Source organism: Piliocolobus tephrosceles, chromosome 1 (genome assembly GCF_002776525.5).
Source record: "Piliocolobus tephrosceles isolate RC106 chromosome 1, ASM277652v3, whole genome shotgun sequence".
Taxonomy (NCBI): domain Eukaryota; kingdom Metazoa; phylum Chordata; class Mammalia; order Primates; family Cercopithecidae; genus Piliocolobus; species Piliocolobus tephrosceles.
In genome coordinates this window covers 152,322,535-152,349,219 of record NC_045434.1, presented here as the reverse complement: position 1 = coordinate 152,349,219, position 26,685 = coordinate 152,322,535, and the positions used below count along the sequence as shown (strand labels likewise).

Sequence of the window (26,685 nt, the reverse complement as noted above, 5' to 3'; positions counted from 1 at the left end):
CACAAGGTCCATAGTGTCCTTATTAAAAAGGCCACTGGGAGCAGTCTTGCCCCTTCTCACTATGTCTTCACCTGGTGGAAGGAGCAAGACAGCTCTCTATAACCTTTTTTTTTTTTTTTTTTTTTTTGAGACCTAGTCTTGCTCTGTCGCCCAGGCTAGGGTGCAGAGTGGCATGATCTCGGCTCACTGCAACCCCTACCTCCTGGGTTCAAGCAATTCTCCTGCCTCAGCCTCCCGAGTAGCTGGGATTACAGGTGCCCACCCCCACACCCAGCTAATTTTTGTATTTTTAGTACAGATGGGGTTTCACCATGTTGGCCAGGCTAGTCTTGAACTCCTGACCTCAAGGGATCTGCCTGCCTCAGCCTCCTAAAGTTCTGGGATTACAGGCATGAGCCACTGCGCCCAGCTTTGGGGACCTTTTTAATAAGGGCACTAATCCTATTCATGAAGGTTCATGAAGGCTGTGTTATCATGACCTAATTATCTCCAAAATGCCTCACCTCTTAAAAACGTATCACCTTGGGTGTTAGGATTTCTCTTTTTTGTTTTTTTCTTTTTTCTTTTTACTTTTCATTATACTTTAAGTTCTAGGGTACATGTGCACAACATGCAGGTTTGTTACATATGTATACTTGTGCCATGTTGGTGTGCTGCACCCATCAACTCGTCATTTACATCAGGTATAACTCCCAATGCCATCCTTCCCTCCTCCCCCCTCCCCATAATAGGCCCCGGTGTGTGATGTTCCCCATCCAGAGCCCATTGTTCAATTCCCACCTATGAGTGAGAACATGCGGTGTTTGGTTTTTTGTTCTTGCGATAGTTTGCTGAGAATGATGGCTTCCAGCTGCATCCATGTCCCTACAAAGGATACAAACTCATCCTTTTTATGGCTGCATAGTATTCCATGGTGTATATGTGCCACATTTTCTCAATCCAGGCTGTCACTGATGGATGTTTGGGTTGATTCCAAGTCTTTGCTATTGTGAATAGTGCCACAATAAACATACCTGTGCATGTGTCTTTATAGCAGCATGATTTATAATCCTTTGGGTATATACCCAGTAATGGGATAGCTGGGTCATATGGTATTTCTAGTTCTACATCCTTGAAGAATCTCCATACTGTTTTTCACAATGGTTGAACCAGTTTGCAATCCCACCAACAATGTAAAAGTGTTCCTATTTCTCCACATCCTCTCCAGCACTTGTTGTTTCCCGACTTTTTAATGATTGCCATTCTAACTGGTGTGAGATGGTATCTCATTGTGGTTTTGATTTGCATTTCTCTGATGGCCAGTGATAAAGAGTATTTTTTCATGTGCCTGTTGGCTGTATGCATGTCTTCTTTTGAGAAATGTCTATTCATATCCTTTGCCCACTTTTTGATGGGGTTGTTTGTTTTTTTCTTGTAAATTTGTTTGAGTTCTTTGTAGGTTCTGGATATTAGCCCTTTGTCAGATGAGTAGACTGCAAAAATTTTCTCCCATTCTGTAGGATTTCAACACATGAACTTGGGAGGATATAGATATTCAAACCATAGCAGGCATGTTCTGACAAATCTACAGCCAATATTTCTTCTCCAAAAGTTGTTTTAGCAATAGTATGGTTTTATGGGCACTTCTTATCTTTATATTTTAGTGGAAGGCCTGAAGTGTCCCAGTGAAAAAGGTGTTAAAACATTTTTGACAGTGTCCTTGTTTCACAGTTGGCATTTGACTATGTTTAACTGAAAGGTAGAACATAAATATTTAACTTCCATTTTCTATATAATTAAAAAAACTATTTTTTCAAGTGTACAGCACGTATAATGACTAACTGTAGCCCCCATAGTATACATTAGATCTCCAGAACTTGTTCATCTTATAACTGAAAGCTCATACCCTTTGGCCAACATCTCTTCATTTCCCCCACTCCCCAGCACCTGGTAACAACTATTCTACTCTGTTTCTAATAATTATACTTTTTTAGGTTCCCATATAAGTGATATGATGCCATATTTGTCTTTCTATATCTAGCTTATTTCACTTAGCATGTCTTCCAGGCCCATCCATGATGTTCCAAATGAGAAGATTTGCTTATGTTTTAAGGCCAAATAATATTTCATTGTGCACATATATACTATGTGCATATATTACATGTATAGATAAGATATACATATATGTGTCTAGATTTTGCTGTGCAAAAACTTTTTTATTTTATGTAGTCCTACTTCTTACATTTGTTTTTGTTGTTTGTGCTTTTGGTGTCACATTCAAAAAAATCATTGCTAAGTCCAATGTCAAAGAGATTTGCCCTTACTTTTTATTCCAGAAGTTTTAAAGTTTCAGGTTATATATATATATATAAGTTTTTAAAGTTTCAGGTCTATATATAAGTCTTTAATCCATTTTGGGTTGATTTTTGTGTATTATCTAAGATAAGGATCCAATTTCATTCTTCTACCTGTGGGTTTCTAGTTTTCTCAGCACCATTTGTTGAAGAGACCATCCCCAATGTGTTTTTGGTACATTTGTCAGCAGTCAGTTGATTGGTATATGTGTGGCTTTTTTTCTGGGATCTCTAATGCATTCCAATAATCTATAAGTCTGTGTTTGTGCCAGTATCAGCCTGTTTTGATTGTAATAGCTTAGTAATATAATTTGAAATGAAGAAAGGTGAGGCTTCCAGCTTGTTCTTTTTGCTCAAAATTACTTTAGCTACTCAGAATCTTTGAGATTTCATATAAATTTTAGGATTATTGTTTCTCTTTCCGTAAAAAGAAGTCATTGGGATTTTGATAGGAATTGCATGTGATCTGTGAATTACTTTGGCTAGTATGGAACTTTAAACAACATCAATTATTTCACTCCATGAATACATGATATCTTCCTGCTTATTTTTGTCTTCAATTTTTAATCAATATTTTGAAGTTTTCAATGATACAGATTTTTCACCTCAGTTAAATTTATTTCTAAGTGTGGTATTCTTTCCCACACTATTGTAAGCATTGTTTTATTTCTTTTTTGCATAGTTTGTTGTAAGTGTATGGAAAGAAAATTGACTTTTAAATGTTAATTTTGTAGCTTGTGCTCTACTAAATTTGCTTAATAGTTCTAATACTTTTTGGTGGATTGTTTAGGGTTTTCTATATATAAGATCCTGGCATTCACAAACAGGGACTTTTCAACTTTTCTTTCTGACTTAGTTGACTTTTTTTTCTTTTTCTTGCCTAACCTTCTGGTTAGAACTTTCAGTACTTTGTTAAATAGAAGTGACAAGAGTGATCATCTTTGTCGTGTTCCTGATCTTAGATGAAAGGCTTTCAACTTTTCACTGTTGAGTATGATGTTAGCTGTAGGTTTGTCATGTGTGTCTTTTATTGTGTTAAAATACATTTCTTCTACCTAATTTGTTGAGAGTTTCATTATGAAAGGATGTTGCATTTTGTTAAATTTTTTTTCTGCATCTACTAAAATGATCATATGATTTTTATCCTTCATTCTCTTGATGTGATATATCACATTTATTGATTTGTGGATGATAAACCATCTTTGCATCTCAGGGGGATATCCCATTTTACTATGGTATATGATCCTTTTAGTGTGCTGTTGTATTGGGGTTTCTAGTACTTTGTTGAGGATCTTTGCATGTATATTCATCAGGGATATTGGCCTGTAATTTTATTTTTTTGTAGTTTCCTGTCTCGGTTTGTTGTCAAGGTAATGCTGGCCTTGGAAATTGGGTTTGAAAGTGTTCCCTTCTCTTCAATTGTTTGAGAAGGATTGATATTAATTCTCCTTTCAACATTTGGTAGAATTCACAGTGAAGTTATAGGGTACTGGGCTTTTCATTGTTGGGAGATTTCTGTTTACTCATTCAATCTCCTTATCAGTTATGCCTGTTCAAATGTTTTATTCATGATTCAGTCTAAGCAGGCTCTATATCAATAATAATTTATTTCTTTTAGATTATTTGGTTGTTGGTTGGCATATAATTTCTTGTAGTGGTATCTTATCATGATTTGTATATCTGTAGTATCAGTTGTAATGTCTTCTCATTCATTTCTGATTCTATTTAAGTCGGTACCCTTTTATTCTTAGTCTAGCTAAAGCCTTGTCAATTTTATCTTTTCAAAAACACAAATTCTAGTTTCATTATCTTTTCGGATTTTTTTCTTGTCACTGCTTCATTTACTCTGCTCTGATATTTGTTGGGTTTGTTCTTATTTTTCTAATTACATGAAGTGTAAAGTTACCTTGTTTATTTGAGATCTTTCTTTATTCTTAATTTGTCATTTATTGCTATAAACTTCCCTCTTAAAACTGCTTTTGCTGCAAACTATAAGTTTTGGTATGTTGTATTTCTATTTTTTTTTTGTATCAAGATTTTCTTTTAATTTTCCTTTTGATTTCTTATTTGACCTAATGGTTGCTCAAGATGGTACTATTTGGTTTCCACATATTTGTGAATTTTCCAGTTTTCCTCTTATTATTCATTTCTAGTTTTATATATATCATTGCTGTTGGAAAAGATACTTGACATTACTTCAGTGTTTATAAATTTTTTAAGATTTATTTTGTGGCCTTGCATATAATCTTCCTGCAGAATATTTCACGTGTGCTTGAGGTTAATGTGTATTCTGCTGCTGTTGAATGAAATGCTGTGTGTGTGTGTGTGTGTGTGTGTGTGTGTGTGTATTAAGTCTGTGAAGTCCAATATTTCTTTGTTGATTATTTTGTCTGCATAACCTATCCATTGTTGCAAGCAGGCTATCGAAGTCCCTACTGTTTTATTTTTATTTTTATTTATTTTTTATTTTTTTATTATACTTTAACTTCTAGGGTACATGTGCACAACGTGCAGGTTTGTTACATATGTATACATGTGCCATGTTGGTGTGCTGCACCCATCAACTCATCATTTACATCAGTTATAATTCCCAATGCCATCCCTCCCCCCTCCACACTCCCCATAATAGGCCTTGGTGTGTGATGTTCCCCTTCCCATGTCCAAGTGATTTCATTATTCAATTCCCACCTATGAGTGAGAACATGCGGTGTTTGGTTTTCTGTTCTTGTGATAGTTTGCTGAGCATGATGGCTTCCAGCTGCATCCATGTCCCTACAAAGGACACGAACGCATCCTTTTTTATGGCTACATAGTATTCCATGGTGTATATGTGCCACATTTTCTTAATCCAGTCTGTCACTGATGGATGTTTGGGTTAATTCCAAGTCTTTGCTATTGTGAATAGTGCCACAATAAACATACGTGTGCATGTGTCTTTATAGCAGCATGATTTATAATCCTTTGGGTATATACCCAGTAATGGGATGGCTGGGTCATATGTTACATCTAGTTCTAGATCCTTGAGGAATCTCCATACTTATTTCCACAATGGTTGAACTAGTTTACAGTCCCACCAACAGTGTAAAAGTGTTCCTATTTCTCCACATCCTCTCCAGCACGGGTTGTTTCCTGACTTTTTAATGATTGCCATTCTAACTGGTGTGAGATGGTATCTTATTGTGGCTTTGATTTGCATTTTTCTGATGGCCACTGATGACAAGCATTTTTTCATGTGTCTGTTGGCTGTATGAATGTCTTCTTTTGAGAAATGTCTGTTCATAACCTTTGCCCACTTTTTGATGAGGTTGTTTGTTTTTTTCTTGTAAATTTGTTTGAGTTCTTTGTAGTTCTGGATACTAGCCCTTTGTCAGATGAGTAGATTGCAAAAATGTTCTTCCATTCTGTAGGTTGCCTGTTCACTCCGATGGTAGTTTCTTTTGCTGTGCAGAAGCTCTTTAGTTTAATTAGATCCCATTTGTCAATTTTGGCATTTGTTGCCATTACTTTTGGTGTTTTAGACATGAAGTCCTTACCCATGCCTGTGTCCTGAATGGTATTACCTAGGTTTTCTTCTAGCATTTTTATGGGTTTAGGTCTAACATTTAAGTCTCTAATCCATCTTGAATTAATTTTCATATAAGGAGTAAGGAAAGGATCCAGTTTCAGCTTTCTACTTATGGCTAGCCAATTTTCCCAGCACCATTTATTAAATAGGGAATCCTTCACCCATTTCTTGTTTTTCTCAGGTTTGTCAAATATCAGATGGCTGTAGATGTGTGATATTATTTCTGAGGGCTCTGTTCTGTTCCATTGGTCTATATCTCTGTTTTGGTACCAGTACCATGCTGCTTTGGTTACTGTAGCCTTGTAGTATAGTTTGAGGTCAGGTAGCGTGATGCCTCCAGCTTTGTTCTTTTGACTTAGGATTGTCTTGGTGATGCGGGCTCTATTTTGGATCCATATGAACTTTAAAGCAGTTTTTTCCAATTCTGTGAAGAAACTCATTGGTAGCTTGATGGGGATGGCATTGAATCTATAAATTATCTTGGGCAATATGGCCATTTTTACAATATTGATTCTTCCTATCCATGAGCATGGTATGTTCTTCCATTTGTTTGTGTCTTCTTTATTTCACTGAGCAGTGGTTTGTAGTTCTCCTTGAAGAGGTCCTTTACATCCGTTGTAAGTTGAATTTCTAGGTATTTTATTCTCTCTGAAGCAATTGTGAATGGAAGTTCATTCATGATTTGGCCCTCTGTTTGTCTGTTACTGGTGTATAAAAATGCTTGTGATTTTTGCACATTAATTTTGTATCCTGAGAATTTGCTGAAGTTGCTTGTCAGCTTAAGGATATTTTGGGCTGAGACAATGGGGTTTTCTAAATATACAATCATGTCATCTGCAAACAGGGACAATTTGACTTCTTCTTTTCCTAACTGAATACCCTTGATTTCTTTCTCTTGCCTGACTGCCCTAGCCAGAACTTCCAACACTACGTTGAATAGGAGTGGTGAGAGAGGGCATCCCTGTCTTATGCCAGTTTTCAAAGGGAATGCTTCCAGTTTTTACCCATTCAGTATGATATTGGCTGTGGGTTTGTCATAAATAGCTCTTATTATTTTGAGATACATTCCATCAATACCGAATTTATTGAGAGTTTTTAGCATGAAGGGCTGTTGAATTTTGTCAAAGGCCTTTTCTGCATCTATTGAGATAATCATGTGGTTTTGTCTTTGGTTCTGTTTATATGCTGGATTACGTTTATTGATTTGCATATGTTGAACCAGCCTTGCATGCCAGGGATGAAGCCCACTTGATCATGGTGGATAAGCTTTTTGATGTGCTGCTGGATCCAGTTTGCCAGTATTTTATTGAGGATTTTTGCATTGATGTTCATCAGGGATATTGGTCTAAAATTCTCTTTTTTTGTTGTATCTCTGCCAGGCTTTGGTATCAGGATGATGCTGGCCTCATAAAATGAGTTAGGGAGGATTCCCTCTTTTTCAATTGATTGGAATAGTTTCACAAGGAAAGTGCCAGCTCCATCTTATACCTCTGGTAGAATTTGGCTGTGAGTCCTTCTGGTCCTGGACTTTTTTTGGTTGGTAGGCTATTAATTATTGCCTCAATTTCAGTGCCTGCTATTGGTCTATTCTGGGATTCAGCTTCTTCCTGGTTTAGTCTTGGGAGAGTGTAAGTGTCCCGGAAATTATCCGTTTCTTCTAGGTTTTCTAGTTTATTTGCATAGAGGTGTTTATAGTATTCTCAGATGGTAGTTTGTATTTCTGTGGGGTCAGTGGAGATATCCCCTTTATCATTTTTTATTGCATCTATTTGATTCTTCTCTCTTTTCTTCATTATTAGTCTTGCTAGCGGTCTATCAATTTTGTTGATCTTTTCAAAAAACCAGCTCCTGGATTCATTGACTTTTTGGAGGGTTTTTTGTGTCTCCATCTCCTTCAGTTCTGCTCTGATCTTAGTTATTTCTTGCCTTCTGCTAGCTTTTGAATGTGTTTGCTCTTGCTTCTCTAGTTCTTTTAATTGTGATGTTAGGGTATCAGTTTTAGATCTTTCCAGCTTTCTCTTGTGGGCATTTAGTGCTCTAAATTTCCCTCTACATACTGCTTGAAATGTGTCCCAGAGATTCTGTATGTTGTATCTTTGTTCTCATTGGTTTTAAAGAACATCTTTATTTCTGCCTTCATTTCGTTATTTACCCAGTAGTCATTCAGGAGCAGGTTGTTCAGTTTCCATGTAGTTGAGTGGTTTTAATTGAGTTTCTTAATCCTGAGTTCTAGTTTGATTGCTCTGTGGTCTGAGAGACAGTTTGTTATAATTTCTGTTCTTTTACATTTGCTGAGGAGTGCTTTACTTCCAACTATGTGGTCAATTTTTAAATAAGTGTGATGTGGTGCTGAGAAGAATGTATATTCTGTTGATTTGGGGTGGAGAGTTCTGTAGATGTCTATTAGGTCTGCTTGGTGCAGAGTTGAGTTCAATTCCTGGATATCCTCATTAACTTTCTGTCTCGTTGATCTGTCTAATGTTGACAGTGGGGTGTTGAAGTCTCCTATTATTATTGTGTGGGAGTCTAAGTCTCTTTGTAAGTCTCTAAGGACTTGCTTTATGAATCTGGGTGCTCCTGTATTGTGTGCATATGTATTTAGGATAGTTAGCTCTTCCTGTTGAATTGATCCCTTTACCATTATGTAATGGCCTTCTTTGTCTCTTTTGATCTTTGATGGTTTAAAGTCTGTTTTATCAGAGACTAGGATTGCAACCCCTGCTTTTTTTTGTTCTCCATTTGCTTGGTAGATCTTCCTCCATCCCTTTATTTTGAGCCTATGTATGTCTCTGCATGTGAGATGGGTCTCCTGAATACAGGAAACTGATGGGTCCTGACTCTTTATCCAGTTTGCCAGTCTGTGTCTTTTAATTGGACCATTTAGTCCATTTACATTTAAGGTTAATATTGTTATGTGTGAACTTGATCCTGTCATTGTGACATTAGCTGGTTATTTTGCTCATTAGTTGATGCAGTTTTTTCCTAGCATCAATGGTCTTTATATTTTGGCATGCTTTTGCAATGGCTGGTACCGGTTGTTCCTTCCCATGTTTAGTGCTTCCTTCAGGTTCTCTTGTAGGGCAGGTCTGGTGGTGACAAAATCTCTAAGCATTTGCCTGTCTGTAAAGGATTTTATTTCTCCTTCACTTATGAAACTTAATTTGACTGGATATGAAATTCTGGGTTGAAAATTCTTTTCTTTAAGAATGTTGAATATTGGCCCCCACTCTCTTCTGGCTTGTAGAGTATCTCCCAAGAGAGCTGCTTTTAGTCTGATGGGCTTCCCTTTGTGGGTAACCCGACCTTTCTCTCTGGCTGCCCTTAACATTTTTTCCTTCTTTTCAACTTTGGTGAATCTGACAATTATGTGTCTTGGAATTGCTCTTCTTGAGTAGTATCTTTGTGGCATTCTCTGTATTTCCTGAATTTGAATGTTGGCCTGCCTTACTAGGTTGGGGAAGTTCTCCTGGATGATATCCTGAGGAGTGTTTTCCAACTTGTTTCCATTTTCCCCCTCACTTTCAGGCACACCAATCAGATGTAGATTTGGTCTTTTTACATAATCCCATATTTCTTGCAGGCTTTGTTCACTTCTTTTTCCTCTTTTTTCTCTACACTTCTCACTTCGTTTCATTCATTTGATCTTCAATCATTGATACTCTCTTCCAGTTCATCGAGTTGGTTACTGAAGCTTGTGCATTTGTCACGTATTTCTCGTGTCATGGTTTTTATCTCTCTCAATTCGTTTATGGCCTTCTCTGCATTGATTATTCTAGTTATCCATTCTTTCATTCTGTTTTCAAGATTTTTAGTTTCTTTGCACTGGTTACATAGTTCCTCTTTTAGCTCTGAGAAATTTGATCGATGAAGCCTTCTTCTCTCAACTTGTCAAAGTCATTCTCCATCCAGCTTTGATCCATTGCTGGCAATGAGCTGCGTTCCTTTGGAAGGGGAGATGTGCTCTGATTTTTTGAATTTCCAGCTTTTCTGCACTGCTTTTTTCCCATCTTTGTGGTTTTATCTGCCTTTGGTCTTTGATGACGGGGATGAACTGATGGGGTTTTGGTGTGGGTGTCCTTTCTGTTTGTTAATTTTCCTTCTAACAGTCAGGACCCTCAGCTGTAGGTCTGTTGGAGATTGGCTGAGGTCCACTCCAGACCCTGTTTGCCTGGGTATCAGCAGCGGCGGCTGCAGAAGATAGAATATTGCTGAACAGCGAGTGTTGCTGTCTAATTCTTGTTCTGGAAGCTTCATCTCAGGGGTGTACCCTGCCGTGTGAGGTGTGAGGTGTTGGTCTGCACCTAGTAGGGGATGTCTCCCAGTTAGGCTGCTCAGGGATCAGGGACCCACTTGAGCAGGCAGTCTGTCTGTTTTCAGATCTCAACCTCTGTGCTGGGAGATCCACCGCTCTCTTCAAAGCTGTCAGACAGGGTCATTTACATCTGCAGAGGTTTCTGCTGCTTTTTGTTTAGCTATGCCCTGTCCCCAGAGGTGGAGTCTACAGAGACAGGCAGGCCCCCTTGAGTTGCAGTGGGGTCCACCCAGTTTGAGCTTCCTGGCGGCTTTGTTTACCTACTTAAGCCTCAGCAATGGCGGGCGCCCCTCCCCCAGCCTCGCTGCTGCCTTACAGTCAGATCTCAGACTGCTGTGCTAGCAATGAGGGAGGCTCTGTGGGCGTGGGACCCTCCTGTCCAGGTGTGGGATATAATCTCCTGGTGTGCTGTTTGCTAAGACCCTTGGTAAAGCACAGAATTAGGGTGGGAGTTACCTGATTTTCCAGGTGTTGTATGTCTCAGTTTCCCTTGGCTAGGAAAAGGGATTCCCTTCCCCCTTGTGCTTCCCAAGTGAGGCAATGGCTCACCCTGCTTCAGCTCTCGCTGGTCGGGCTGCACTAGCTGACCAGCATCAATTGTCTGGCACTCCCCAGTGAGATGAACCCAGTACCTCAGTTGAAAATGCAGAAATCACCCATCCTATGTGTCACTCGCACTGGGAGCTGGAGGCTGGAGCTGCTCCTCTTCGGCCATCTTGCTCTGGGACCATCGATTTAGTTTTCATCCCTACTGTTTTATTATATTTTATTCTATTTCTCCTTTTGGTCTGTCAATGCTTGCTGAATATATTTAGGTTATCTGATATTGGCTGCATATATATTTTTATTATATCCTCTTGCTGAATTGACACTTTTATTGTTATATAATTTACCCTCTTTGTCACTTGTGACAGATTTTTGACTTAAAGCCTATTTTGTCTGAAATAAGTACAGCTACTCCTGCTCTTTTTTGGTTTATATTTGCATGAGATATTATTTCTATCCTTTTGTTTCAGCCTACATAAGTCCTGAAAGTTTGTTTCAAGCACGTGTAGTCAGTTCATTTTTTTTTATCTATTCAGCAACTCTATGTCTTTACATTGGATGACTTAGCCTATTTATATTTAAAATAATTATTGATAAGGATTTATTATTGCCATTTTCTTGATTTTTTCTGGTTGTTTTATAGTTTCTTTGTTCTTTCTTTTTGTTCTCTTTCTTTGTGATTTAATTTTATACAGTGTATGTTTTAAATTATTTCTTTTTATCTTCTGTGTATCTACTATAGGTCTTTGTGGTTTCCATGTGGCTATATTATAACATAGGCTGTTGCAACATCTTATAGTTATAACACTATTTTAAGCTGATAGTAACTTAACTTTGATCACTTACAAAAGATCCACACACTTACCCCATGCACACACACACATTTTAAGTATTTGATGTTATAGTTATTTATTATTATTATTACACTTTAATTTCTGGGGTATATGTGTAGAACATGGAGGTTTTTACATAGGTATACAGGTGCCATGGTGGTTTGCTGCACCCATCAGCCCGTCATCTACATTAGGTGTTTCTCCTAATGCTATCCCTTCCCTATCCCCCCAGCAGGCTCCAGTGTGTGATGTTCCCCTCCATGTGTTCATGTGTTCTCACTGTTCAACTCCTACTTATGAGTGAGAATATGCAGTGCTTGGTTTTCTGTTCTTGTGTTAGTTTGCTGAGAATGATGGTTTCCAGCGTCATCCATGTCCCTGCAAAGGACACAAACTCATCCTTTTTTATGGATACATAGTATTCCATGGTGTATATGTGCCACATTTTCTTTATCCAGTCTATCATGATGGACATTTGGGTTGGTTCCAATACTTTGCTATTGTAAACAGTGCTGCAATAAACATACATGTGCATGTATCTTTATATTAGAATGATTTATAATCCTTTGGGTATATACCCAGTAATGGGATTGCTGGGTCAAATGGTATTTATAGTTCTAGATCCTTAAGGAATTGCCACACTGTCTTCCACAATGGTTGAACTAATTTACACTCCCACCAACAGTGTAAAAGCATTCCTATTTCTCCTCTCCAGCATTTGTTGTTTCCTGACTTTTTAGTGATCACCATTCTAACTGGTATGAGACAGTATCTCATTGTGGTTTTGATTTGCATTTCTCTAGTGACCAGTGATGATGAGCATTTTTTCATAAATTTGTTGGCTGCATAAATGTATTACTTTAAATAAGTTTTATGTACTTTCTCTTCTTATTCTGGGTTTTCTGTAATCCATATTTTATTTCTTTTGATGGTGTCCCATAAATCCCATAAGCTTTCTTCATTCCTTTTCATTCTGTCTTCATTTTTCTACTCTGACTGAATAATCTTAAATGAGCTGTCTCCAATTTACATTCATTTTTCCTGCTTGATCAAGTCTGCTGTGGAGTTCTATATTGTATTTTCCATTTCATTTATTGTATTCTTCAGCTCCAGGATTTCTGGGATTTTTTAGTGATTTCTGTCTCTTCATTTAACTTCTTGTTTTGTTAATTGTTTTCCTGATTTTATTGATTTGTCCATCTGTGCCCTCTAGTTACTTACTCAGCTTCCTTAAAATATTAATTTTGATGTTTTTGTTAGGCATTTAACGGAGCTTCATTTCTTTCAGTTTGGTTACTAGAAAATTGTGTTCCCATAGTGGCTCACTCCTGTAATCTCAACACTTTGGGAGGTTGAGACGGGTGAATCACTTGAGGTCAGGAGTTCAAGATCAGCCTGGCCAACATGGCAAAACCCCATCTCTACTAAAAATACAAAAAAATAGCCAGGTGTGGTGGCAGGCATCTGTAATCCTGGCTACTCAGGAGGTTGAGGCAGGAGAATCACTTGAACCTAGGAGGTGGAGGTTGCAGTGAGCTGAGATTGTTCCAGTGTACTCCATCCTTGGTAACAGAGTGAGACTCTGTCAAAAAAAAAAAAAATTGTGTTATTTTGGTGGTGTCATTTTCCCTTGTTTTGTTTTGTTTGTATTCCTAGAAGTCTTGTATTGTTGTCTTTGTGTTTGAAGAAGCTGTCACCTCCTTCAGTCTTTACTGACTTGCTTCAGGAGAGAAACACCTTCACCAGTCAGCCAGATCAGGGATTCTGAGTCTCTCTCAGACTTTTGCTATGGATGTGCCTGCTCCACCTATTTTGTTTCCACTTGGGCAGAATTTCTTAAGATTGTTTGCCCTTTCTCAGTCCCACAAAGCCAGACTGTGTGCTGGGAATCTGTCACTTGTTTTTTTAGGCAATGCTCTGAAATGCTCAAGTTTATGTTCCTTCTCCCACTCCCACAAAGTCAAGGTGGCTGGCTGTGTATCCTGGCCAGACAACTGCAAGTGCTCACACTGACTATCTGTCAGGCACATGAAAGGAGCTAGCTACAGTTATAGAGGGGAGGCTGAAAAACACAATCTGTTGGGAGGACCTACGGGTCAGTTATGGTGGTCCACAGGTGAGGCATACCGAACAGGTCATGGGCAAACTTTCTGTTGGAGAATAATAGAATATACAGCTCTTTGTTTAGTTTTGAACCTTGGTTGCTGAGAGTCCCTACCTCTCCTCCCAGCTCCTAACCTCTCCCAGCCACTCTGCCTTGTTGATGCCCTCAGTATTCTAAGTGGGGCAAGAAAGAAGTAGGCCTCTAGGACAATATCCCGCACAGTTGGGGAATCCTCACTCATTACATTTTTACTTTCCCCTGTGAGGACAATTGTGAGTTGAAGGAGTTTCTCCTGGCATTGAGCTGTGCCACCTTGAGGGAGGGGCCTAATGGGTAAAATGAAACTATTCTCCTTAATCTCTTCAATGAGTCTATTCTCATAAGCTTTGCTCCAATGATATGGTGGAATTTCTCCACTGGACTTCCAAGCTCCCACAAAAATATTCTTATCTGCAGGTGGTTGCCAAAATCAGTAAACCGTGTCATGTTAGAAAACTCCTATTCTGCCATCTTGCTTATATCACTGAAAATATCTTTATTCCACACTCATTTTCATAGTTTGGGAATATTGGTTTGGTAGTGTATAGGATTTTAGTTGAAAATCATTTTCCTTCAGAAGTTGGATATATTTCTGTATAATTTTCTCATTCCAAATATTTTTGAGAAGTCAAATGTCATCTAGATTTTGTTCCTTTGTGTGAAACCTGATTTTTCTCTCCCCTCTTAATCCTCAATACTCCTTGAATGAGTGAGCTTTTCCAATCTGAAACAAACTCGTTCATTGTTTGAAATTACTGAAATATTCTTGAATTGTTCCTTTAGTATTTTCTGTCCTTTGTGTTCTCAGTTTACTCTTCTTAGAACTTCATTACTCGGATACTAAAATGTCTCAACTATTAAAAATTCATCTTTACTGTCTTTTTGCCTAATATTACCACATTTTCTAGAAGACTTCTTCACATTTATCTTTTGATTCTTCTATAGTTTTTCTTTCAATCATTCTTCTGAGTTAGAACATCAATTTAAGAAAAATGTCATGAAGTCATTTTCATCCCATTTTTTATGTCTGTAACCTTGGCACAATGTCTGGCACTTTTAAGTCCTCAAAGAACATCAGTTTTAAAAGTGTGTGTGTGTGAAAAAAAAAGTGTGTGTGTGTGTACACACACATCCACACACATTAATAATGTATATATTCACAGTATATATATTATATTATATTCTTTCAGCACACTAATTCTTTTTCCTGTGTTCTCTAAGGTAGATAAATTTTACACATTTATACTTGAAGCCAGATCATTTTGGTATGTTTTTGGTTCTTTTTTTGACTTACATCCTCCGATTCCTTTTTATTTCTAATAATTATAGATAACATTATTACAGCACTTTGTGCCAATTGCTTTTCTGTATAATCTCTTTCAATCTTCACTACAACTTTATTATAAAACCATTCATATAATCACTATTTTTCAGAGTAGGAAACTAAGGCATTGGGAGTTTAAAGGACTTGCCTAGGGCTACCCAGCCAGAAGGTTTATAGCTAGGACTCCATCTTAAGCCAACAGACTCTGCTCTGAATTATTTTAAATTTAAACTGTAAACAATATAACACAAATTTTTAAATAAATAATATAGCACCATTTTCACCACAGTAGGCAATTCCATTTTCAGTAGAAGATAAAGAGACATCATCTTTTTCTTAAAATCATGTTTTAAGTTACTTCTGCTTCCATGTCCTGGTTTACACATAATTTAAGGATATACCATTTTAAGGCAGGGACCTGTGGAGATAAGGCATCATGCATACCAGCATGCAATGAGCCCAGATTGGAGAGTGAACAGAAAAAGCTAAACAGAGAAAAGGAGAAATTTATACTCCTGTTGGTTGAAGATATTTAAAGTAAAGACTTTTAAGGGAAAATGTTAAGAATGATTCACAACTTATATTATTGACCTGGCTGCCCTTTTTTTAGTGACTATTTAATGGAAGAAGTTCTAGGTGTTATGGCCTTCCAAAAACAAGAGAAACAGGCTTTTTCATTAATTTCATACATAATGGAGCTCCCAAACTTTTGGAGGCTCTTATTTAGAAGTCAGAATAGTTCAGTAATAATTTTAGGACCACATGATTTCATGAAATTTTAAATGGAGAGAAATGGGGTGAGAAATATCACAAATTCCCCACTTTGTACCCCTTTGTGCCCCTATTTGGCAGTGGATAAGTGACCTGTTCTGGATTTGACTACCCTCCTGCTACTTCAAGGGCTTTGAAGTCCTGCAGACATGGTAGTCTAGATGAATGGAATCCAGAAAGGTGGAATCTTTTGTTTCTTGAGCATCCATCATCAAAAAGTTCAATTACATCCTGCCAGAAACTATTCCTTATCCTTCCCTCAGATATGAAGTACTGGGAAAGGCCAGTTCTTTTTGAAAATTTTTACATCCTTAATAATAGTTTCAAAAATTGAGAGAAAGTAGTACTGCAGGCATATCGTATCATAACAGCTTCATATAGCTTCTTCCCTTGTAACTTTTGCGGGGCCTACTACATTGATGCTTTTCTGTCATTTGATTGAAATATCCCCCACATCTTTTATTCCTCTAACCCTCACATTTATGGATTAGGTTTGCAGCTTTTGCATATTCAGTTTCATAGAAAAATCTGTGTTTTTCTGTCACACAGCCAGTAGCACAGCTGTGACAGCAGATGAGCAAATCTCCAAGGGCAATCAGCCAGGCTGGCTACCTCAGAGACTCCAGGGAGGACCCAAGGAAAGCTGCTTGTCTCTTCACACTTTCAGGCAGATGCAGAGCTACACTCTGTATGGCCACCAAAAAAAGAATTGTATAAAATTTAGCAGAGCCCAATATTAGTTTGGGAATATCTATCAGTTTGGGGTGTGTTCTTAAGTATTTTTCACATGTATATGTTCAACCTTCCTAGCCTTATAAAATGATTATTGGAAATAAAGATTTTATCTTCTGTTTTCTTTACATCTACTTGTTTTCCCTTCTCTCAGTAGTGGCACTATAACTTAATAACTTAAGCTATTTTTATTTCTTTAGGTTACTAAAGATCAAAGTGTTATCTTAGGTCAAATACACAATTGTCCTCAATCTTATAATCAATTTTAAACTTTTATTATAAAATATTATTTAACATTCAACTTTTATTAAAAATAATGTATATATGATTAATAATATTGATATGTTATTAAGTTTTTATTTCTACTTAAATGGTTATTCTAAATGGTGTTTATACCATATACTGACTCATAGTTTAATCATTATCTAAATATTAGAACTATAGTTTAAAGAATATTTGTTGGAACATTTTCATGTACTTTGTTTTTTTTCACATTTTAGGTGTACAAGAATTTCCAGAAAACATAAAGTGCTGTAAGTGTTTAACAATTATTGAAGCCAGTGTCAATCCCATTTCTAAGTGAGTATGAGTGATTAAATTTTATTTATTTTTATGTTTCCATTGTATAATAATGTACCAAGATAGATGAAATGCGCATCATAATTTAAACTGAAATGTAACATTGACATAACATTTAATAGAATTATGGGAAAAATTAATCAGAATAGTTTGACAAAAGATGATTAAAAACATTGCTGAGTAGCAAGGAAGACCCAATTGGCAAAAGATAGTATTATTTTGAAGCAAACTTTTTCACCATTTTCCACAACTCTCAGGTAACATTCCATAGATAAGAGTTGAAACGAAAAAAACGGTTATTAGTAATGGTCATGGTGGAAAACGAGCATAAAGGGCCTGGCAGAAGTTCAAGATAGTGCAGAGTTTAAGGTAAGGATAAGTGCATAAAAATAACCTATCACATAGTTCAAGGGAATTAAGTATGACCAGAAATAGAAAGTACTTGTATACCAGAGATTGCAGCAAGAGCAAAGAGATAACCCTAAGAGGACAGGAAAATGGAAGGCCTGGATGATAGAGATGCTGTGATCAGAAAATGGGTATTTGTAGTCCGAGATCTGTTAATTAAGAAATGCCGTAGAAAAATGATACCCAGAAAGTGACCATGTTGGTGAACTGAGCATATGGTGTAGTGACAGAAGTCTGTGGAATGAAGTAGGTCAGGAAGCAATAAAATAAATTGATTGGAGGAGTCATGAACCTGAATGTTAAAGTCACTTAATAATGGAAGTAGAAATAAAATCTAGAGAGGTTACTGACAGTTGTAATATTTAGAAGAGGTTGAAACAAGTCAGTGGTATTGGGCTGCAAAAAATGAGCTTCAGAGTAAGACTGGCATTTTAATTATACAAAGCTGACAGTAGGATTTGAAAAAAATTCCTTAATATTTTGTCTGATGAAGTGTAGGAGACTGGGGGAAACTGAAGCCCACTGGAAAGACATTTAATGGATGGAGTGTTTTTAGAAGAAGACATAAATAAATTTGTCAAAGGGAAGTTGATGGGAAATTGTATACCAGTAGAGTTGAGGAGAGGGAATAGTGAAAGTGGTTCTCTATGGATGATGGAAAGAGGCTCTAGACAAGGTGAGGAGTGGAATAGAATGTAAAAGAATGAGATCAAAGTTTAGATGGAGATCTTTATAGTGAATGGTTTGTGAAATAATCTGAGGCCTTTACGTTAAAAATTACAGTTTTTCTTCCTGAGAAGTAGATAGGGAGGGAAAAAAAGAGAAAACAAAACCCTAAAAAGCTTTTCCCAAAACTCTTAGACCAAAAAAGCAATTTTTTCAACATCTCAATGAAATAGATGTTATTAATTTCTCCCACCAGGACTACAACCATGTCCCTGAATTAAGTGAAAACAATTCAGTATTGACAATAAATTGCTTTTTTTCCCCTAATTATTTAATTCTAATAGCTCATCTTATTTAGGAATCATAGTAGGTCTTTGGGAGTGGAAGCCAGATGATAAATTACATCTCCGAGAAATTTCAAGTCTATGGGTTTATTGGATATGTCTAATTCCCTTCATATGTTTAACTTTTTAAAAGATAAATAAATATGACCTATTTCAGCAAAATGCATAACACTATAAACATTAAACAGTTTTGGAATTCACAAAAATTATGAAAAGTCATTATAAATTGTTTATCAAATTTTAAAGTCAGGTTTTTAAATATGTTTTTTCTATACAATAAAATTCACTCTGGCCAGTCATGGTTGCTCACACCTGTGACCCCAACACTTTGGGAGGTCAAGGCAGGAGGATCACATAAGTTCAAAACTGGCCCTGGCAACATGGTGAAACTCTATCTCTACAAAATATATAAAATATTAGCCTGGTATGGTGGTGGATGCCTATAGTCCCAGCTACTTGAGAGACTAAGGTGGGAGAATCACTTTAGCCTGGGAGGACAAGGCTGCAGTGAACCATTATCATGCCCCTGTACTCCAACCTGGGCATGAGAGTGTGACCCTCTCACAAAAAAATAAAATTAATTATATTTAGGTGTATGGTTCAATGAATTTTAACAAATGTATACAGTCATGTGACCATCTCCATAGTCAAGATATAGACTATTGCATCATCTCAAAAATTCCCTTAGCCCAGTCATCCACTGATGATTATTATCCCCATTGCTTTGTCTTTTTCGAAATGAAAAATAAATGATATCATACTTTTGTGTCTGACTTCTTTTACTTAACATAATGATTTTGAAATTTATTTGTAATTTTTCAATAATCAGTACTTTATTCCCCTTTATTGCCAGGTAGCATTCCATTGTGTGGATATAGCATTATTTATGTATCTATATTTCAGTTGATAGGCATTTGGGTTGTTTCCAGTTTTGGGCTATTATGAATAAAGCTAGTACAAACTATGCACAAGTGTTTATGTGAGCATATATTTTCATTTCTATTGGGTGAAGTCCTAGGACTAGTTTTCTGAGTAGTATGGTATGTGTATGTTTAACCTGATAAGAAGCTTCCAAACTGCTTTCCCAAAGGTATTCAGTTGTGCATTACATCATTTCAGTTGTTCAGAGTTCAGTTGTTCCTCATCTTTGCCAGAATTTGGTTCTATTAGTTTTTTATTTTTTTCCATTTTAACCAGTGTAGTAGAAATGGTATTTCATTATGGTTTTAATATATATGTCTAATGTCTCATTAGCACCTTTCCATATATTTATTTATAATCTATATTGCTTCTTTGCTAAAGATTCAAATTTCTTGTTCATTTTTATTGGTTTTCCTTTTTATTGGTGAATTATAAGAATTATGTATGTATTCTGGACCTTTAGAAGATCCTTATTTGGAAGTGAAGATTTGCTCTTATTCTATGGCTGCTCTCTTTATTTTCTAAGTAGTACCTTTCAAAGAGAGGGTTTTAAATTTGATGAATTTCTATTTAATAATTTTTTATGGTTTCTGCTGTTCTTTTTTATCTAGGATATCTTTACTAAATGTATAGCCATAGTGATTTTCCCCTATGCCTTCTTCTGAAACTCTTATAGTTTAGGCTTTACAGTTAGGTCTATGATCCATTTAAAGTTGATTTTGTATACATTGTTGTTAAACAATTGATCACATATATTTGAGTTTATTTCTGGATTTACAATTTTTGTTAATCTATATGTTTGTCTTTACACCAATTCCCTACTGTCTTAATTACTGTAGCTTTACATAATAGTAAGTCATGAAATCAGAAAATATGAGTCCTTCAACTTTGTTCTTCATCAGAATCATTTGGGCTAGTATGCTCTTTGCTATTCTATGTGAATTTTATAATTAGCTTGCTAATTTATACAAAAATGTACAAGCATGTTGGAATTTTGATAGGGATTGCATTAAATCTGTGGATCAATTTGGGTAGAACTTAACATCTCAAAAACATTGAATATTCTCATCCCTGAGTATAGTTATAGCTCCATACTTATTTCAGTATTTAAAATTTTATCAATGTTTTATAGATTTCAGCATACAAATTTTGTTCATTTTATTCTATGTGTTTTATGGTTTTTGTGCTATTGCGAATGATTTTTTATTATTCCAATTGTTTACTGCCAGCATGTACAAACACAATTGATTTTTAATATTTATCTGATCTTCTTCAATCTTACTAAACTCACTAATTCCATTAAATTGCATGTGTAGATTTTTGTGAAATTTTCTTTGTAGAATATCATGTTACCTGTGAATAAGACAGTCTCATTTTATCATTTTTTATCTCCTTGCCATTTATTTGTTTGTTTTTCTTACCTTTTGGTCTTGGCTAACACCTCCTTTACATGTTGAACGTCAGAGGTGAAAGCAGGCATCATTATCTTGTTCCCAATCTTAGAGAGAAATCATTTAGAGTTTCACCATTATGTGTGACTGTTACCTGTTTTTTAAATATATGCCATTTATCAGATTGAGAAAATTTCCAGTAACCTGACATTCACTTCCTTTTGAGCCCTCACTAGCAGGGCCGTTAAAGTTTAGATTTCTTCTAAACATCTTTTTAAGAAAATGTATGCTTTATCATGTTTTTTTAACGTTCTCCAGTCTGTGACCACTGAGAGCTTTCAAAGCCACTGCACATTTTTGAAATCAGTTACAGCAGAACCTCAATTCCAATCATCAAAAATCTTTATTAATTTTCTAATGCTCTGAAACAAATCGCCACAAATGTATCAGCTTAAAACAACACATATTATTTATTTCTCAATGTCTGTGGGTCAGGAATTTGAGAATGGCTCATCTGGGTCCCCTGCTTCAGAGTTTCATCAGGCTGCACTCTTTGCTGGCTGTCAGCTGGCAACCACTCATGGGACCTGGAGACTGTGTGCAGTTCCTTGCCATGTAATTCTCCCCCAAGGCAGTTTTGAGTCTCTTAGCCAGATGGAGTTATATAATGTAATTTAGTTGTGGGAGAGACATTCCGTCATATTTGCCACATTCTATTGATCAGTAGCAAGTCACAGGTCCTACCAACACTCAAAGGAAGGAGATTATACAAGGGCATAAACATCAGGAGGTGAGGATCATGGTGGGGCATTTAGAATGTATCTTCCACATAGCTGATATTATGTGCCCAAATGCTAAACTATATGGGTGTCTGGGTCTATTGTTATTCTATCTTTGTTGTAGTTTTTTAATTGATATATATAGATGTACATTTTGGATGGGCACATGTGATCATTTGATACATTCATATAATCAAATCAGGGTAATTGGGATATCCATCATTTTAAATATTTATCTTTTCTTTACACTAGGAACATTCTAATTCTCTTCTGGCTATTTTGAAATGTAAATTTAATTAATGTTAACTAGAGTAACTCTACTGATCCATCAAACACCACATCTCATTTGTTCTATGTAACTATGTATTTGTATATACCACTTTTAATTTAAGCAATTAATAAAAGGAAAGCATTTACTTAGTAGAATGAATTATTTGCCAATTTATAAAACATATATATTCTTTGAATTTTTAAATAAATCTGTCACATGTGAAATGCCACCAAGTTATTTTAGGATAGTAAAATCATTTCATTATTGAGAGCTCCTTCCTTAATGTCAGATATTGAATTTCATTGAATACTTTAGAGGAAAGTAAAGGCAACTTAAGATTGTCACCTTCACCAAGTGTATCCTGCTTGCTATGGAATACTTTCTTCCTTACAGTTCCTCATATGTTTTTCTGGAAGTGATTATATTGACAAGTCAGGCCCTTGTCTCTATTAGAAGCTACAAAATGTACATAAAATTAATGATAAAGTTGAATATCTTTTTTTGGCAGACTTACTGACAGTATATATATGATTTTTCAAATAACATCAAATCCATTTTTCATTGTATGTTATTTTCAAAGTACAATAATGGACAGTTTAAGAGATTTTAAAAATTCCTTATCCCCAAATAATTTATAATTTTTCCCAGGACTAGAAAATTTCCAATACTAGTGCAAAGTATAATTGTATAAACATTCAACTAAATCTATGAATAGAATCATATAAGAAAAGTAAAGAAGACATTAATTTTGAATCTAAGTGCAGAGTAACCATTCAATAAATTCGCATTGAAGTGAATTGAAATAAAACATAGATGTCATTAAATAAGACATACTATGTAATCATATTCTTAACTCTACATTTTTAAGAAGAAAAGTTCAATAGAAAAATGTCAATACATCTTTTTTTTATAACCAGGCTGATAAAAACTGGCTTACTTTGCATGCTGGTTTTTGATACAACCTATTTTTGGTGGTCCAGTTTTGTCATTGGAATCTGCAAAATGTGGTCAATTCTTAAACTCTGAACAAAATGTTCTATGTAATAAGCCAGATTCTTCTAGGGCATAAGCATTACCAAAAAAGAAGCAAAAAATAAGTATATTTTTGATCAAAGAAGTAGTACAATATCATTTATTACATATATATGGAGAATAGTAGACTGAGAGAACCTGGATAGTTTTGATACATAGGAAAAATATTGGTCCCTACAAATAGAAAATTTGTACTTTAAAAGCCATTTTTTACTGAGTAGTGACACTGTTAAATTATTAGATTAATGGTTTTAACATTCATCTAATTTTACATGTATCTTACTGATCATCTTTTTGAAAAGTCATATGTAACTAGTTGTTTTGAATTACAAGACATCAAAGATAATACTTAAATTCCAATGGAAATGTTTTAACATCTGTGTAAACAAATGTATTTAACATCATAACAACTGTCATACTATCAGGACATGAGCTCTAATGCATTACAACAAAGTAAAACACAGAGAAAAGTAATGACCTACCATAGCCTTTCATTTCTATAAGATTAAGTTCAAATCTTTGAGTTGAGCATTCAAGGACTGTAAACCCTGCCCTCTCCTGATATTCTTAAATATTAACTCCCGATACTGTCATACATAAAGTATTTGCTCCAGAACTCATCTTCTCTTCGTTATACATCTCAAGTGTCTTCTTACCTCTACATCATAAAAACCCTCGTTTTTCACTTGCCTCCCTTCTTTTTCTTTTCTACTTTCATAAATCCTATGTCTCTTAAAAGAAAATTTATGGCAACATCCTCTATGAAATCATATCCACACAATTCAGCTCCAAAATACAAACTAGAAAAATGTATTTACAGCAAAAATAACCAATATCAGATTAATATACAGTAAGTCTTCACTTAATGTCATTGATAGGTTGTTGGAAACTCCAACTTTAAGTTACAGGACATACCAGCAGGTCTTCAAATAACATTGTTTCCTTCAACATTATTTCATTATAATGTTGTAGAGAAGATTAAAAAATTGTTTTGTTATACATAGTTGCACTTAAACTTGCAGTTTCCAAGAACCTATCAATGACATTGAGGAGTTATTACTAACAATGTGTAAAGAATTGCCATAAATCAGCATAAAAATATAAATGTGTTTGTTTTAGATTCCCCAGAAGCAGATGTTTAGAAAAGAATATAAGCAGTATATTTAAGAGATGAGCCCAGGAAATATTTGTTGAGGGTGTTTTCTCAAGCCGTTTACAGTATTTGGCCATTGGACTTTAACTTTCTGGGGAGCTCTGGGTAACAGTGTAGAACACATACTAGAGTTGTCAAACACAATGGGAGAGGGAGCAGAAGTGTTTATGTTCCTACTTGTCATTAGGTGAGTACTGTCTCTGAGAGGGACATTAATTCCATGGAACGTGGGCTACCAGGTGCATAAACAGACCAGGCTTTAGCAGCTGAAGAAAGCCTTCAAACAGGAAGGAAAGGGGCAGGCAATCATGATTTGTTCCAGTGTACAACAAAATGATAAAGGCAGGGAGTTCTGGTTGGGGCACCAATAGAAAAATAGGTAAAATATGTAAACATGTATTTCACACAAAAGGAAACAAATATTGCTAATAAACTTTTATTCCTAACTAACCAGCAAAATGATTATTATTGCTATTTTATATTTACCAAATTGGCAAAAACAAAAAAAGCTAACAAACCCAGGGTTAGGAACGACATGGAAAAAAGGTGGAACTATTTTGAATGAAATTTGGCTACATCTAGTAAATACAGACTTGCATTCTCTATGACCAATGATGTCACTTCTAAGGATATAACTTAAGTAATCTTTTGTAAATGTATACTATATGTTCACAAATATTCACAGAAGCCAATATTTGTAATAGCAAAATGAAAAACTAGAAACAACTGTAGGCTGAGCGCAGTGGCTCATGCCTGTAATCCCAGCAATTTGGGAGGCCAAGGCAGGTGGATCCCCTGAGGTCAGGAGTTCGAGACAAGTCTGGCCAATATGGCGAAACCCCATCTCAACTAAAAATACAAAAATTAGCTGGGCGTGGTGCTGGTGCCTGTAATCCCAGCTACTCGGGAGGCTGAGGCAGGAGAATCACTTGAACCTGGGAGGTGGAGGTGGCAGTGAGCCGAGTTTGCACCATCACACTCTAGCCTGGGAGACAAGTGTGAAACTCTATTAAAGAAAAAAAAAAAAAAAGAAGAAGAAGAAGAAACAACTGTAATGTTCATTAGAAGGAAAACGGGAAATTGTATATTCATGCAATGGAATACTATGCTATGATGGCCAATCAGTCACATCAAAATGGATGGATTTTTTAAATCTAATACTAATTTTTAAAGCCTTTGGACAATGTTCACAGTATGATTTGATTTACATAATATTCAAAACCATGCAAAACCATGCAACATGTTTTGTTTTAGGGAATTAAATATTTGTGGTAAAGCTGTTTCAAAACAGAATAGTAAACATGATTCAGGAATTTGTGTGGCAAAAAGGAAGATGTAGACAGGGAGGGACACCCAGAGGGTTTCAAAGATACTGATTCTATTTCTTGATTCTATTGTGGGTACACATATATTCTTTTATACATATATGTATGTACACACATACATACCCAAATACAAACATTTTATATATATATATATATATATATGTGTGTGTTTTATATATACATATAACAAAGTATTGGACATAGGAAGAGAAACCATGGAATAAAACTCATATAATGTCCCAGGAGAAGAAGAAGCAGGAAAACTGTAGTAGAAGCAAAGAAGGGGAGAACAAGCAGTGATGGCAACTGTTGCTAGGCAATGTAGGATCTGAAATAAAATGAGGCTAATGGGATTGGAACTTAGGAGGTCAGTGGAGGCCTTGGTGAGTGCATTTTCAGTAACAGAGTTGAGGTAGATGCCAGAAAACAATGGCTTGAGTAGTAATAAGAAGCAATGAGTATAGGCAGCTTTTTAAATAATTTTAGCAGTAAATGCAAGGAGGAAGACAGGCTGTAATTTGAGGAGAAGGCAAATTAGAAGGCTATTTAGGAGTATTTTATAAAATAACAAAATCTGGACTAGACTATACATAAAAGTATTACAAATGTTTAAATAGAAATTTACTAATAAAATAATTAATATTCCTCTAAAAACAAATCTCCTGAGAAATCCTTCAATTAAATCTTTTTACCTTTAAAATAATGATTTAATCTAACTTCTACAACTCGTAAAGGTTATTTTCTTAATTTTTTGATGCAGTTTATAGCCTTTATGATTGTCTAATTATCTTTTCAATGTTCTTTGTCATTTTTAATAGATATTAATTAGACCAATTTGAATCATGATTCACATAGATGTTGAGCAGGCATTAAAGAAATTATTAGTCAAGGGGGCAACATGCTCCTTCACTTTTCATACTGGGCAACTTTAGTCATCACTGTAACAAATTGTAGACAAATTTTGATGATTAAGTGAAATAGTAACTGGATACTCTTGCCTGACTATATATGTGAATATTCCGTTGAAAAAGGAACATTAGTTTTAAATTACAAACAAGCCAAACAATTTGAGATTTCCATAAAAAATGTCCTGGCTGGTGTGCATAAGGTTAGGCCAGCAATAAGAGATGATGTTGCTAATTTTAGCAGTGACATAAATCTTAGTGTAGGAGAGTAGCATGGAAGTGGATAAATGCTATTTACTTTAATAACAGGCAAAATTTTCAAACTGAAACAACATGCTCAATAAATTCTTTC

The 26,685-nt window shown here is 35.7% G+C and overlaps 1 protein-coding gene across 5 annotated transcripts in view; it reads left to right on the top strand.

The window, feature by feature from the left end:
• LRRC7 (leucine rich repeat containing 7) overlaps positions 1-26,685 on the top strand; it is a 544,610-nt gene that overhangs the window by 252,946 nt on the left and 264,979 nt on the right. For all 5 annotated transcript variants that reach the window (XM_031935208.1, XM_026454139.2, XM_031935212.1 and 2 more), the window contains one exon: positions 17,060-17,138. In XM_031935208.1, coding sequence (XP_031791068.1) covers positions 17,060-17,138 — 79 coding nt within the window. The remainder of the gene's footprint in view (positions 1-17,059; positions 17,139-26,685) is intronic.